The sequence below is a fragment of the Henckelia pumila genome, chromosome 1 (assembly GCF_033568475.1).
Source record: "Henckelia pumila isolate YLH828 chromosome 1, ASM3356847v2, whole genome shotgun sequence".
Classification (NCBI taxonomy): Eukaryota; Viridiplantae; Streptophyta; class Magnoliopsida; order Lamiales; family Gesneriaceae; genus Henckelia; species Henckelia pumila.
The window spans coordinates 88,042,667-88,059,036 of record NC_133120.1 but is presented as its reverse complement, the minus strand read 5'-3'; the positions used below and the strand labels follow the sequence as shown (position 1 = coordinate 88,059,036).

At 35.6% G+C, this 16,370-nt stretch overlaps 2 protein-coding genes across 4 annotated transcripts; both read right to left on the bottom strand.

Annotated features, from left to right (window-relative positions):
• Nucleotides 1-86: 86 nt before the first annotated feature.
• LOC140887436 (ion channel CASTOR-like) lies at nt 87-7,937 on the bottom strand. Of its 2 annotated transcripts, none has more exons than XM_073294686.1 (12): nt 7,472-7,937; nt 7,137-7,208; nt 6,132-6,749; nt 5,776-5,958; nt 5,093-5,152; nt 4,803-5,006; nt 4,369-4,617; nt 3,534-3,632; nt 2,944-3,138; nt 2,668-2,760; nt 1,774-2,040; nt 87-746 (listed from the first exon to the last, which is right to left on the bottom strand). In XM_073294686.1, the coding sequence occupies exons 1-12, from the start codon at nt 7,883-7,885 to the stop codon at nt 528-530; spliced, it is 2,673 nt and encodes an 890-aa protein (XP_073150787.1). In that variant the 5' UTR covers nt 7,886-7,937; the 3' UTR covers nt 87-527. The 2 variants fall into 2 exon arrangements, with proteins under 2 accessions (XP_073150787.1, XP_073150783.1); XM_073294682.1 differs by lacking the exon at nt 3,534-3,632 and adding an exon at nt 3,380-3,478.
• A 920-nt stretch (nt 7,938-8,857) lies between these two features.
• Nucleotides 8,858-15,415, bottom strand: LOC140875081 (probable sugar phosphate/phosphate translocator At3g17430). 2 transcript variants are annotated; one of them, XM_073278634.1, is made up of 10 exons: nt 15,151-15,415; nt 13,025-14,137; nt 12,737-12,844; nt 11,673-11,704; nt 11,547-11,597; nt 10,952-11,013; nt 10,598-10,859; nt 10,073-10,338; nt 9,892-9,986; nt 8,858-9,437 (listed from the first exon to the last, which is right to left on the bottom strand). In XM_073278634.1, the coding sequence occupies exons 3-10, from the start codon at nt 12,791-12,793 to the stop codon at nt 9,264-9,266; spliced, it is 999 nt and encodes a 332-aa protein (XP_073134735.1). In that variant the 5' UTR covers nt 12,794-12,844; nt 13,025-14,137; nt 15,151-15,415; the 3' UTR covers nt 8,858-9,263. The 2 variants fall into 2 exon arrangements, with proteins under 2 accessions (XP_073134735.1, XP_073134730.1); XM_073278629.1 differs by having other exon boundaries at nt 13,857-14,137.
• Between the last annotated feature and the right edge of the window lie 955 nt (nt 15,416-16,370).

Below are 16,370 nucleotides of genomic sequence, written 5' to 3'. Positions count from 1 at the left end.
TGAACACCCCTAGAGAGAGGTTTAATGAAATAGAGGATAAGAATGAGTAATTATGGAATAAAGAATTTTGGTGTTCTCAAAGTTAGTTACTATAATAGACTCAACTTTTATATAATAGTATAGATAATTACATGTCAGTTATGAGGCATAATTAAGTTGATCCAACATCTTCTCACCTGAAATTAAATAACATTACAATTCCCTTTTTCAAAATAAAAAAAACGTAGCATGTAACACATTTTTTTCGGAAGTAAACATAAGAAGGTTAAGCAACAAGCACCTAATAAAGAAGGGTTCGAAGGTGCTTGGGGCCAAAGAGTCGGCGCTTTAGTCTTTTCTCCAAAACTCTTACTGACCAGGTATTTAGGGATCAGTCGATGCCATGCAAAAATGTAGCAAACGCCGAAGCAGATGTTGAGACGCCGAACATTGTGGCTGAGATCCTCGATATAGTCACGTCGAGCTTGCAAATCCAGCGGCCCAGCAGAATTTACGACTTGTATAGTCAAGTGAGCATGAAAATACGTTTATTCCTTCTCAGCAATAACAACAAAGACATCCTTTAGGGACCACTTTCTTTTCTCATTTTTGGCCGAAGGGTTGATCACTGCTTTTTCTGCATTGAATGGACGATATCCGATTACAATCTCTCTCCTTTGACGTGCACGTAAGATTATTTCATAGAAGCTCAAATCTTCACCTTCATACAGGTAAAGATCTGCTCCTCTTATGTGTAACTCGTTGCCCTGTAAAATGTGGAAACTTCTAAAAGATTACGAGGGAACATGCATAATCAATGAGCTATGAAGCGCCTTATTTGTAAAAAGACTCCCATGCAGAATCACGCACACAGCTCAGATATGGGTCAGTACGTATCCAACACAGATGTCAAGTTTCCGTAGAAGAGTAGAATAGGCATATATTGTAACTAAATTAAAGAATTCTAAAAGAAATAAGGTTCGGATAGCACATGTACTTTAAAAATGTTTTCAGTTTTTATAAGTGAAAAAAAAAAACTTAAAGCATGTGTTTGGATAAAATTTTGTAAAATGTTTTTGAAAAATATTTTTTGAAACGTGTTCTCAAAGTAGACTTTTTTAAGAATAGTTGCAAAATGTTTTTATATGTTTTTAGAATTGAACTATGGAAGACAAAGATGAATAACATTATTTCAAGTTAAAATGTTTTTATAGAAATATTTATTTTTAAAACAACTTTTAAAATATTTTATAAAAAGTTTTAAAAAACACTTTCATAAAAATATTTTACAAGTAAATGTCCAAACGAAATATGGTAAAAGAAACTGAAGTGTGCTTGGGAGAAGAAAAAACCTCTAGGTGTGTGTTTGGACAAGGTGATTTGATTTGCAGATATGATTTCAAACAACTGCCGATGGAAGAGAATAGTTGATTAATGGTAAATTTAAAATGTACTTTTACAATTAAAATAAATCAAATACCTTGATCCAAACATATACCCTAGAAAACATGGGGATACAGGATACTTGAGAAGTTGGTACAAGGGCTAGTTTCTTTCAATTGGAATTAAGCATAACAATAACATTTCGGACCAAAATTTTTTTCTAGCTATGAAATGAGATTCCACGGTATTCTTGCCAGAAATTTCAAAATATGAGAAATATCATAGAACAAACGTCAGAAGTCAGCTATCATCAGCCATTCAAAAAATTAATTATAGAATGGAAATGAATAGCTTTGTTTAGCAAGGAAATGATGTAATTGGATGGTATGAAATTTTTATATAGAAACGTACCTCTTCAGCAAAAAGTTCTTCCAGTACATCATTAATTTGGCGATCCTCCGCAACCATGGCCAGAGCCATGCTAACTAGCTCATTTGACAGAACATAATCACTGATTTTCGACATTGACAATAGATTTTTTGTCCTTGGATCAAGAATTTCACTGATAATAACTGATTTATCTGAAGCTTGTTGCATTTCCCCAATCCATGAGCCTTGCGAGAAGCTACTTCTGTAAGCTTGGGGAAGCATGGCTTCTCTGATTGGAAGGCGCTTTGCCTGAAAACCAAAGAGAAATCTTTTCTTGACGATCAAATATCCAAAATCACAAAACCAACAATTGGAAAAAAGTGGCAAATCATGCATGTCTGGTTAAGTTGTCAATTTTGCTCCTTTTCAACTTTTAACATTTTTCGAGATAAAGTACCATCTATTAGTTATATTTGAGATAAAGAACCAATAAGAAATTCTCAACTGCTGGAGGGATTGGAAATATATATTTATTTTTAGCGATTATGGTTGTAATTTGATGTCATAGCAGAGATAACTATTTTGTAGTAAATTAACTCCATCAAACTTCTTAGCTGGCCAGACTGCAAAATTAATGAATATATAACTGAGTAATAAATCTAGACTCGATGAGTTGTTAGAAAAGAAAAATATCTCTGTCCACAGATTCTAGCTAGTACATTCTAGCAGCTTTTTGGTCTCAGTGAGGGCATACCCACTCTCTAATGCCACTTTATTTATAGACGAGTAGGAGACCTGTGCTGTCAAAAATGTTTTTGGGGCAAAAAATATTAAGGCCAAATTATAATCACTTTTGAGTAAAATTCATAAAGAGCTGAATACAATTAATGAATTTATGTCACTAACAAATTGAAAATCATCATCCGATTAATGTACCTGTATGTCACGAATCAGCAATAATGTAGCAAGAGATCTAGAATCAGCTTTAATTGCCGCATCTTCTACAGACTCATCAGCCAAAATTAGTATCTGCATAACCGAGAATATTATTTGGAAGGAAATAAAATTCTTTTGGGTTGGTTAAAATGATTTAATCACAATAAAACAGCCTCATCTCTTTATGGAGAGAGTCGTCACATATATCAGGTTTTAGAATGATCAACAATATAATTATTTAAAAAGGATTTCAAGCAAATAATTAATGTAGCTTACCGAATCAAAAGATTCCAAAGGCAGGCTTTCAAGGTTACGACGCATGACCGCATTTCCTTCGCGATGGACAAGTGTTATGTTCACCAGTCGGCTGGTGTCAAGGCCACCATCGGTTAGCTTTCTTTCTCTTTCCTTCTCTGGAACATCATTGAACATCCACAACTCTGATCCATGTGCTAGAATAGCATCCAATACCTAACAATCCGAACAACAAAGTTTATTTTGAACACAATAACTTATAGTACAGCAAAATTTGGAAGGAATAGGAAACAGCCTTGAAGAAATAAAACGAATATTCAAATTTGAAAATCTGCAGGCACATTATGTTGATTGAATAAGGTGATGAGATCATCTCTTGGCCAGGTGCATCACCAAGAAATTTAAGCTCCACTGACAAAATACCACTAGCCACCTGTACTCGTGTATTTTGAATTACCGTTATCATATCTTCCATGTCTCTCCGCCAACCGCATAGAAGTATCCGCTCGAAAGATTTGTGATCAATCTCATCCAGGGGTAGATTTCCTCTCCAGACCTGCGCATTCAGTTGAAGAAGAGAAAGAATTAGGGGCTTCAATTAGCTGGCTTACCACAATCATATCATCAATGTCTCGCCTCCATCCACAAAGTAGAATCTTCTGTGGCTTTCTTGTTGGTCTGGCAATATGTATGAATGTTGCATCGGTGACCTGAATAATGAAATTAATTTTGTGGAGTAAGTTTTGTTCATGGTATGCCCCACTCACTTGAATTCCATGGCAGGAACCAACCCAACACCATTTCTTTCATGAGTGGCAAGCTCACCATCTGACTTGTGATATTTGTTTCCCCCCCATTAAGTTCATTTTATAATTTTTTTAAAAATTAAGTTAAAAAAAAGGGAACTACCTTTTCCACATCGTACCATGACATTCCAATCAAGTAGAACTCTTGGAAGTGAACAAGGTTAACTACGAATAATATTGACAACATAAATTATCAACCATTCGAATTCAGCCACGTGGCATAAAAAAAAACTTGTTTCGCAAAATACGAGTTTGAATGTACAGTCAAACTTGCAAGAAAGAGTGCGGAGGGTAACATGTGATGATGGATAATGTTAGAAGATGATGATTATAAAATATTTTGAATTCCTCTTTATTGTTGTTTTATGGTTATTAACTAATTAATTTTTTAAAAAATTACAAAAAAATAAAAATTTTCGACGAGTTTTTGTTAAATGGGCTCGGTCAATTTTTTTATTTTCGCAATTTGACCTATCCCATGGTAATTTGCAAAAAAAAATTGACCGAGCCTAGAAAACTAAATCTTCCTATCCTTGAATCTCATGTAGGATAGGATGATCATCGGTCAGTCTTTGAAGCTAATAGGCACAGACGCAGAAATAATAACTATTGACACGTTGTAAAAAGGAAAGGGAAGCACCATTGGTAGAGTTGACGGAGCATAACTATCATCATCCTCGGCAATAACAAGAATCTCATCCCCTTCTTGTAGGACATAAGAGTCATCTGGGTTTAGAATAATTTTTCCACCATTTGATGCTACCTTCACCCCGCAAGGAATAGCTTCTGGGAAGCTGATCAAAACATCCTCAAACTGCATCCCATCCAACTGTGGCCACCTTTTGATATAGAACTCGCAATTTTCAAACCCAAGAATATCCTCCCATATCTGCACTGGCAAATCCACGAAATAGACTGAGAAAAGTTGAGAAAGGGAAGCCAAGTTTCAATCAAATACAAAAGTCAATCTAAAAAACAGTAATCAGTGTCACACAAATAGTAAGAGGATGATAAAGGTTACCATTTTCAATGGACCATACACAAAACTTAGTAAAACAACAACTATGAGCCGACCTGTGCAAGCCCAGGCTGTCGAGCGCATTGAATCATCAGCCTACCAATTACATCATGTGCCACAACTGTTTGAACAAGATCTCCACCAACGAGTTTAACTAAGACCTCGTTATCAAGATCACTAAGTTCTACTACGATGTGTCCCCTCAGTCCTTCTTTTACACCTGTTAGGCTTAAAACTGTCCTTAGTGCACGAGCATCACTCTGCATCCAAAAGAAAGAAACTTCAAATAGGTATCATATGTTAAACAAGCAGTATTGAGAAATGTTCAATCCTCCATTGGGCTAACCTGGTCAGCATTTCCATCTTCGGCGAGGACAATTATAGCACGGGCTTTAGAAACAGATACCTAGGAAATCTCTAGACAGTTAGCTTGATAAAAAAAAATCCACCATTATATGGTTAAATGCCAAAACACACACACATGTACATACCCATGGTTCGCTAGAACGGCCGCATCGCGGCTGGAGCGGACATTACGGAACGGAAATGGCCACTCCTGTTCCAAAGTTCTGGGAAAAAATGTTGGTGGTACTGGAATGCCATTCTTTGATGTTTTAATGGCGATTTACAGGGGAACATAATAGGAATGGCCGCATCGCGGTCGGATTTTGAAATGTCAATCACTCAATTGTAAAGTTAAGAGTTGACTTTTGAAAGCTGGATTTTACAATCGGACAGATTTGGAGCTGATATTGGGACTAATTTGTATATATTTTTTTCAAAAAATTTACTAATATCTATACTTTTATATTTTTTTAAAAATTCCGCTCGGCGAAATGATATTGGAACTAGAACGGCAGCCTCCGCCACGGGCTCTCGACCGTACCGGCGAACCATTAAAACAACCATAGATTACAAATAGCCTTTCTCATCTTAGTGAAGACAAATTCTTGGATCTCAAATTATGCGTGAGTAAAAAAAACATGTGAAATATGAGGAAGCAAGGAAGAAAAACAAGAAATAACATACTTTTTTTAAGTCAGCTAATATAAGAGGACTTCCACTTCTGCATATAACTGCTGTTCCTCTAAAGTCGAATTCCATCTTAGCAATGTCAAGCTCCATCTCTTCTTTGTCCCGTTCTGCCATGACAACCACTATCCCTCCACCCAAACTCTCATTGGCTATGGCAAGTTGATTTAACAATGATCCCTGTCACAATGATATAACTGCCACTCAACATCACACTCTAGTAACAAGACATAACAAAAATTGAACAGGATGCCTGTAAAAATAAAAAAAAAATCTTCGCTGTACAACATTTCAGAGATTGGAAAATGGAACATTTCTTGCACAGATATAAGGCCATCAAAATAAGGGTATACCAACTTGTCACTCCAACCAAGGATTAGAGTGTGGTTTTGCTCCACCACTTCACTTTTTCCCTTCCTGAGTGAGTCAAACTTCTCAGAAATAGCATCAGAAACAAGGCCAAGCATCATTGCGAATATAAGCATCCCACCAAAACTAATCGAAACAGAAACAAGACGGGGACCAATGCCCTCGGAATTTGCGTGATTCCCTGAGTCAGCCACATAAGTCCAAGAAAGCCAGAGGGAATCCGCTAAATAGTCATCTGTCACTCCAAAAAGCGCCAATCCTCCAAGACATATCAACAATAAAGTAGCGACCAACAAAGCCAGAGGCTTAGCATACGGGGTTGCAGATAAAAAGGCATCCACCCTATATGCAAGCTTCTTGTTCAAGGAGACTTCCTCTGTGTTATTGTCCAGCGACTTTCTTGAATTTGAGACATAGTCAACACACTTGAAGAATAATAAAGGGAAAGACAACAGTATGATTGAAAAAGCTAATGCTACAACTTTAATGCTTTTGCTAGGAAGACTATCAACAGAGAAATTCTGCTTTGACATGATATTAATATCTACAGGGTCCAAATGGTTGCAAAGCTTTAACCTCACGTTGAGCTTGGATATTTGATCCTGCAAAATAGTGGAATTACCCTTATTAGCAAGCATGATTATCAGCATCCTGACCAATAATCGATTCCGTGAAATCTAAGCTCCAATAATTGTAGTTGCAAACCATCTTAAACGCGATTCCATCATGTCTTTATAGAACCATTTCAATACCTTTTAAAACTACAACCAGGCTGGATTATTTCAGATGTTGACAAATAAAACATACATTTCAAGATACTCCATCATTTATACATCTTTCATGCACCTCTAAAATTCAATTACAGTACCACACCACCAGAAATTAACTAATGTAGACCATATTAGCTGCTCATCTCCTTTCTAATATTGAGAATAAAAACACTTCTATGGTTAAAATTTGTGTGTGTGGTGCACATTTAGCGGAGTTACCTGCAAATGAGTAATCTCATCGTGTAATGAAAAATTCTTCTGTACCAACGAAGATAGCACCATTAAAAGAATCTGCACCCAACCAAAATGTAAAATATCAACTTCTACTTTGTGGAGCTCGAGTCATACAAAGTTCTCAGGCAAACGCTCATAGTTCATATATACTTAGAGGAGTGTGGGTAAGGTAACAATTACGCTTTACAGCTATGCAGTGAAACAAGGTAATCTCTCCATATTCATCATGAAGAGATGTATCACCGAAGTCGTACATTGTGCTTACAGAGTGGTACGCTAATGTCACACAAACAGAAGAGAGAGAAGAAAAATTTGCTCACCACCGCGGTAAAAGCTAACTGCCAACGAACTCTCAACCTTCCTCTCAGAGAACCGGAAAAATTCTTCTCCCGTGAAACTTCATTTTTTGGATTAGCCTCCGCGACTCCACCACTATCATCAACGACCACCGTTGACTTCTCGTGGTTCCTCCCGAACTCGAAACGTCGACGTCTGAACCCTGAAAACTTGGAAGGATAGCTACTTAGAACTGGAGTGGAGTCATCGGGAGCTGGTCGAGACGGAAACGAAGCTGCGGCCGAGTTGAATTGCGTGGGGTAAGTTGAGAATCTTCTTCTTCGGGAGGTTCGTTGGTGGTGAGAATGGGTGGATTGAACGAAGGAGTAAGAAGGAAAAATCCAGTCTCTCGCGCCGCCGGGCGTCGACGGCGAGGCGGCATCGGAGTTGTAGGACATGTCCGGAACGGAACTCCAAAGAAAGCTCAGTGATTAAGCGCGATTATTTGTAAAATTGAGGCTGCCGGCGGACCCCACGCTAATTTGACCATTAGGATGGGGTCCACCCTCTTCGATATTAATTTATAATTTATAATAATACTCCTGGGAAAATAAATACTACATTAATATACCTTTAATATAATAAATTAATTAATTGTCATTCACATAAATACAATAAATCTTGCTTCTTATTCTTTTTTTCTTTAAACCAAATATGGCATTATACCTTTTACTTATTGAAATGGTGAATATGCCAAATATGACATTATAAATTTTACTTATATTTTCAAAAAAAAAAATTATTTACTTATTGAAATGGTGAATATGTTATGTTTCACCGAATGAATTTCACCCGATATAACATAATTTACACTTCAAATGAACATTTAGATTTAAACTTTAGATAATTCATTACGATGTTTTTATCATCAACATAAGAATAGGAAAATAGCTTTGCGTTCAATTTTTCATACATGGAAAAGTTCGAATGATTCTTTACTAATAATAATAATAAAACAATGAACATGGCCAAATCTAAACTATTTCGAATCCATTACGGCATTTGCGTCATATATTACATGAAATTGAAACTGATCGATCAACTAAACTCGGACTACATCTCATTCGATGTACATTTTATTAATGTCATTGCATTTATTCTTCAATGAGCTATCGCGTTTTCAGTACAAGTTGTATTAAATAAATTATATATTTATATTTGGTAAATTAATTGAAACAGACATAAAAGCGAACGGAAAATGTCTGCTATTGATAATTAAGTACATAAAAAAGTAGATATATTTATTTATTAAAAAGTTCATGTCTTATTTTTGTTGTTATTAATCAAATGTATATTTTAAAATATATGCTATAGTTTGGTAAAATTTGTGTTGGCAATCGATTTAGTGCAGGAAGTAGAAAATGTATACATCAAAAACCAAAGATTACAAAGACAATTATAGATTCACTCAATAAAGATATACAAGAAGTTTCAAAAAAAGAAGAAGAAAATTTCGAGAGATACAACAAATCTGTACATTGTACACCCGAAGAGACGTGCTCTACTTTCAATATTTCAAAAAGAAAAAGTCAAGCACTAGATCGAAGATGCATAAACTACCAAAGGTTCACAAGCAAAGGAAATATTTCGCTTACCTGCTCGAACTATTTTATGTTCATTAAACGAATCAAAGTACCGATCAAAAGATGTTAACAAAAGAATGGCATATCGTCACAAAAAGGGGGTGTCGGTGAACAAACATCTTCTAGTTTCATTCTAGCAAATAGAGCTGCTCTAGCAATGAAAGACGAGGCAAAAGGGAGCATAGTTTACCTACTAAGTAGGCTTTGTTCTTGAAGAGAGACCTTTTGAAGAAGGAATCAATGGCGCTTCTTCGTCTACAATTACATCTAGATGAGATCCACTTCTTCCATTCTTAGCGGCAAGGCTATAATTCGATTCTTCACTTGGAAAATACAGATCAGATGACCTCTTTTCTGTCTTTAGGTCCTGTAAAAATGGGCATGTAAGCCATAGTTTCTGAGGTGTATATTCTTTCTGAGGATTCTTTCATTTCTTGGAAAAAGCAATGACAAGCAACGTTATACTATATATCTATGAATGTGTAAAGTCCCAAGATTTCACGGAAAGCTCAGGGTATTTCACGGGATAAGGAAATAATAGCAACTTTAAGAAATCGGCATGCAATTCATTACTTTGTGGGATTGAACACAACAGAGATCATCCGCACTAAAGAAACCCGAGAGCTCGTTTCCACTTCCATGGAAATTCAATAAAGGTATTTTCCTCATGCTGTGTTCCCTTTTTGAATTTCCAGCAAACAACCCCTCGAGCAACTCAAGCGATCAGCTTCGCTAGTTGGATAAGATTGCTAATTTGGCTTTTTCTATTTTACATCAATCGCTACGTCAAAACCAAAGTTTATCCTAAATATGGTGTTTACCTTAGCTGCTCTTTCAGTGATACTCTCCGCAGAAGTTTGAGATGACCGAACATCCTTGGCCTTCAAGTAATTGTACATGACTACACCACATAAGGCTGCAGAAACAGGAGTAAATTTAGGATGCCTTCCAGAGTTTTATTTTCAATAACCGAATATGCTGAACATGGAACAAGGAGGGTACCAACTGCATAGCCAATAATATTGAGCTTAGTGATGGTTGACTCAGGAAAAATGATAGTTGAAAGGGCGATAAGTATCCAATCTTTTAGAACACCGGCGACTCGAATGGTCACTGCACCAGTTCTACCAATTACCAAAAAAATTGAGAAATTCAAAGCCAAGGCACAAAGTGCATTTGAGAAGAATATCCACAAATTGAACTGTATCTGGGAGACTTCCATTTCCGGCTTCTCCAAAAGATACCAAGGAACAAAGAGGAACACAAAACTGCACATGGAAAGAAAATTATCATGATTGGCATAGGGGGTAAATATTGTCTCCTCGAAGTTAGATTTTTATGAAATTGTCTCCTAACTGAAATTTTATGATGTTTACACGTCACAAAGTTAGATTTTTAAGATTCACCAATTTTGTGCTTTCCCCATCAATTTCCATTATTGCGCTTTTTTTTTTTTTTCAAACATTACGTTTAAATAGTAATTAAAACTGCACTCAATGGATGAGCTTTCACAACATGTAAGAGTACCTGCAAGGGGCAATATAATACAAGCTTGTGACAGGATTGAGTGTTAAGCCCTTCTTCTGAAGTAGAACTTGAGTGAGGACCAACCTAAGTGCCTCAGCAAATATTCCTGTAACTTGATAAACTGTTCCCACTATGTTGAAATGAATTTCCCCGTACGAAGATATGACAACACCGAAACTGACCAAGATCATATTTAAAAAAATGTCGCATTTTAATTTGTCAGTACCACATACAACGGCCATGAGAAAAGTCGCAACTGGCACTGTCATTGGATATAAGGTGGAGATTTCTGATCAGTAAATTTCTCAAAGATAGCCAAAAAAGCCAAGACTGAAAGAAAGCGTATAAACTTACTCAGAGCTTTAAGCATTTGGATGAAGGCCACGGAGATGAACAAATAAGCAGTATTTCCAAACCTGAAAGCAGATTCAGATTAGCAATTGAGAAAGGTAGTGCTTCAGAAAATGTAATATCGAATTGAAACAATTGGGATGGACCCAGAAGTAGAGGCTGATGCTGATAGCAACATTTCAAAACACGATGCCTCTGTAAGAACTAGTTATGAGATGAAAAACAAGGTGGAAAAGCAGAGGATACAGTTGGTGATCACTCCATTATAAAACATTCCCGACATACTCAAAGTCTCAAACTATATGGGAAAGTAATGAAGCGAAGATGTATATAGGAGTAGAAAATGTGCCGATAAATCCCTTCAAATATATTTGCCCAATGAATCATGATTACAGCCTACCAAAGTAAGTTTATTGAAGCAACCCAACGGCTATCCAAGGTCATACCAAAAGCATTTGAGAAACTATTTTCCCCAATGCTTGACAAGAGCATACAAGATGGATAAAATTACTGTCCATGGTGGTCCAATTTTGCCATTATGAAACATCTATATCATGAACCAATTAAGGTTTCTCATTCAGCAGAACATTGTACTTACCAAAGACTCGATGCAAAAAAGGCACTAATAGGAACAACACATGTCGCATATCTGCAAATTTAGAAAGGTGTGGTTAGTTTGAGATACGACATTAACTGATTAAGAATGAGGATGTAAATCACTTACATTTCAAAAGTCATCTTCACAGGTGAAACAACCTGAGAAAGTAAAATTAATTGAAGAGACTATTAAGGACAATAAGCGGTAAGAGATCACATTGATGGCAATGAAAAATATTGCTGATATGCCAGACAGAAGATAGTAAGTATCACACCAGGAACATGTTATAAAGCAACCAAAAGGAAACAAAACATCTTCAAAACAATTAAAAGTGTACTGATTTTGCACAAGGGGACAAAGAAATGCACAAAGTAGCACAGGCAGGGTTCTACGTTAAAGAACTTGGAAATAGGACAACATTATATGACCTAACACCCTGAAAATATATAGGAAGTTTGTGAAATAGTAATTACTATTTCATAGTATGTACCTCACCATACTTGCCAACAAAATAACACTGTGGAAATGATGTTCTATTTACGTAGAATAAAAATTGGTAAAACATAGAACACTGTCATAAAAGTGATACCTAAGAAGAATGCAATGCGGTAATGATCTGCATGGCTCCATGAAGATTTCATGATCATATGATCATTTAGCAATTAATATCAGTACCAAGCTCAGACTACAGTCATGAGAGGGAAAACAGGGTGGAGCACAGACTGCAAACTGAATAATGAGAAAACCCCAATCGGCAATCACCATGATATTCATAGAGACCAGGGACTTGATTCTAGAATTGACAACAATTATAATTCAAATATTTGGAAAATGTAGAACACATTTAACTGTCATTATATGAGCCTTCCATGAAGACATTTTACAAACTCGGAGGCTGGTGATGTCAAAGTATCAAGAATAAAGAAGATTATTGTTTCTCATGTTGTGCCAAGTCTAAACCACCAAATTTCATTCTGAGTAAATAATGAATAAATTTTTATGGCAGAATCTGTCTACGCATACACCATAACAGAAATTAGCAAGGAAAGTGGACAATCCATCACAAGCTTATGGATTTATACATCAGTTTAACCCTTCAAGGTGTACAAGTCAGCCGAACTGCAACTGTTAGTGAAATAAAAATGGAATAGACAGTGTACCAAGGACAGGTGTTCTGACATACGCTCTACCTTGAAAACGCGGACCAAAAGGAAGGCCACCAAGCCCGAAAAGCCCATGTGTATCATTGTAAGCGTTATTGGAAGCGGAAAATTGAAATACTTTGGCGAGAGAACCCACTGCGCAAGCAAGAGACTAACGTAAGGAAGATGATTCAGAACTCAAAACAATAAAAATTTGTTCGCACGGAACAGTATATCTCAGGAGCTATGCTTTTCATTAAGAGACGAGGAATAAAAATTGCTCTTATATGATTAAGATTAAATATTACACACCTAAAGAACAGATAAATACTACACCTCGTTCTCTAACTGTCGGAGACTCAGAGTCACATTGAACTCTAAAAAACGCTGACTAAATGATGAAGATGAACTCTTTGGCAAGTTTGATGTATTGATATACAGAAATACTAAGGCAGAGAAACTGCAAGGATGACCAAAATTTTCTACTCAGATAATAATGTCAGAATAGCTGAAGATTCAAGGCTTTACCTAGATGCCAATGGATACGTATTTCTAACCCTAATATGTCAAAACCACTTAACCACATTTAAACTGAATGCCAAACATTATAAACCAGATAGATACTGCTATCTTGACTTGGTCTGCAGAAAAGAATATTTTGGTTTTCAACATGCTAACTATAAGGGCACTCTGCTCTTCATTTAGATGTCATCAAATTTTTCAGGTGAAAAATAATGTGGATAGGCACATACTTTAGCATATTACGTACACCGGGAAATTTGGGGAATGACCTCTGTCAAGCTTCACTTTATAAAAATAAACCTCCCAAAGTGTGTTTGAGTGTATTCAAATACTCGTGGGATAGTTAATTTTTAAAAAAAATGTTTGACCAAAGTTATTTTTCTAACTACCCCAATGTACACCTTAGCTAAAACACAAAGCATGATACAAAATGAACTTCATGGTGAAGCCCAGAGCTTCAACAGCTGATACGATCAACAGTTGTCAAACATAATGATGAATAATTGGTGAAAACGAATGGATAACAGGTACAACCAGTAACTGCAACAGCTAAAACCAAGAAGAAAAGAGAATCAAATAAAATATTGTCCATCTCCAAAGAGTGATTATGGTCCTCAAAAAAAATGAGTGACTATGTAGTATGTACCTTGTTGTACAAAATAACTCCTGAAGATAGAACTATATATACTAACAAATACAAATAGGTCAATAAAAGTTGTCTGCTGATCATCGTGTCGTATATGTATTCCTCCAACTATCACACCAACAAATCCAGCTCCTACTTTGTCACAGCCAGCTGTATGAGTTTATTGACGTGCGATGCAATTTTCAACTCGAGACGAAGTTATTCATCCACTCGACCAATCGTGAAAAAACCATGATTTTTGCAGAACTGTTTGTAACCCCTTCACAAAAAGCCATAGAAACCTGAAAAAAGATGCACAGGTGCATCATGTAATTGATCTACACAACATTTTCAAGTAGAACATCAGTGTGGCAAGCATTCAAATAAAAGCAGTTTTCTCGAATAAAAGATAAATAATCAATTCATCAAACCATGGAAAGGGATCTGATACCATTATACTAGACATCTGAGACTTTCTATCCTTGCCAAATAGATAACTACATCAAAGTGGACAGCATCTCTCGACAGTAGATGAAAACTGGTGGTTCATTCCACTATTCAAATTTTTTCTTTGATGCAAAAACATGACTCTTTCAACAGACTATCTCTTCCCTCAAATGCCGAACAGGATAAGTTTTTCTGAACTACAAAATTCTACTCTATGTTTCAAATCACATCCTACTTAAGCAAACCCAATGTTTTTATGTACATCCCTTTCATTATAAGTTTAGGGACATTCCAACACTACAGTTCTTCTCCATTTGACTGGCACGCATGTCACCACAATCTTGTGTGTTTGTTCTAACATGGTATTCATATACACTTTGTTAACTCGATTACAAGATTCATGATCAGACCAAAACTAGAAACATATGTCCTACATAATTAAAATCCTTGGTTAATCTTCCTAGACGTTTACACATTTTTCCTCGACAGCTCTAGAATTTCATGCAGCCAAGGAATTGCAAATAGATGCCACTCATACTGCAGCAATGAAAATGCTTGAACACGTGATTTAGAACCACTTCATGAAAAAGAATAATCAGGCACAGATCGGGCATCGACAAATCTAGGCATAAACTCATTGACACCCAGGTACGTTAAGGAAATGAGATAAAACAAAACATATGCTTAGTCAGTAACGGCCATCAGTTAGAGAGCAAGGGGAGGCGGCGAGCACAGAGCTAAAGGCGGGGAAAACTATATAAAAATACATGTAGCTATAGAATAGCGTCACTGGAACAACACAGCAAACACGTAGTGAGCAATGTAGCAGGCATTAGAAAATCGAAAACAGGGAGTCTAAAACACCGACGTGAACGTGGATACGAGCGAATCCAGTGTCGATTTCAACAGGTTGGGTCTCCAAGAAAATGGCGATGTGATTCGAATTGGTTCTCAGTAGAGGTCAGTTACTCAGTCAGCTATGGCGGTGCTTTGGAGTGGGAAACGTACAGCTTTCGTTAATGGCGAAATTTGCAATAATTGATTACTTGTGGTGAAGACACAAAAGCGTCGATTCATTCAGATCTCGGAGATTTGTTTTTCTCTCACGCAACATGCTATAAATAAAATTTGCTTGCAAATCTCTCTCACTAAATGGCATTATTTAAAAAATTATAATAATGGTTTCCAAAAAAAAATAATAATAATAATACTGTAGCACACTAATTTAATTTAATGAACTCGAAAATTTGACATAATTTTTTTTACTGCTATTTAACTACTTAAATTCTACCTAAAATTTTATCCAATTGGAAGAAAGTTGGTGAAAAGATGAATTTGGAAAAAAAAATTGAATTCGATTTCGAATTTAGTTATTGTATTTAGGTGAAGTATGACAACTAATTTTTTCTAAGTGATTCGGAAAATATCGGATGAAATACTTACGAGTGTTTAATCAACGTCGATTACTAATCAAACCAATTACTATTCATTTATTTTTTAGAAGATCAATTTTTTTACTCGAATAAAAATTTTCCAAAACGTGCATTCATAAATAATATTTTTATAGTTTATCTATGCCAATTTTCAGATTAAATAAAAATAACCAATAACAGTAAATTTTGTAACACTAAAGTTATATTTTATGAATATACTTATTTTCGGGAAAAAAATTATTTGTGTTTTCTTTTTTATTCTCGAGTTATTTTCACCAACGACCCCTGTGAAATATTGAAAATACATATTTTTTCCTTGTAAAATTTTAATAGGCATCTTCAACTCTGACCTTTTAAAAAATTAGCACACTCGTCCCTTAAGATGAATGATTGTTGCGCACGCGTCCCTCATGCGACTGGTCAAAGATTTTGATATTTTTTTTGCACCAAATACCCCTGTGAAATATTAAAAATGCATATTTGACCCTTGTTAAAATAATTTTTAAATCTATTCAACCCATAATACACAATTTTTAATAAAATTCAATTATAAATATTTAGCAAACATTTTTTGTTTTATTAATTTTTATTTTTTTATTTTAAATGTATTATCATTAATTAATTATTTTCTAAAAAATATTATTACTTTATCGTG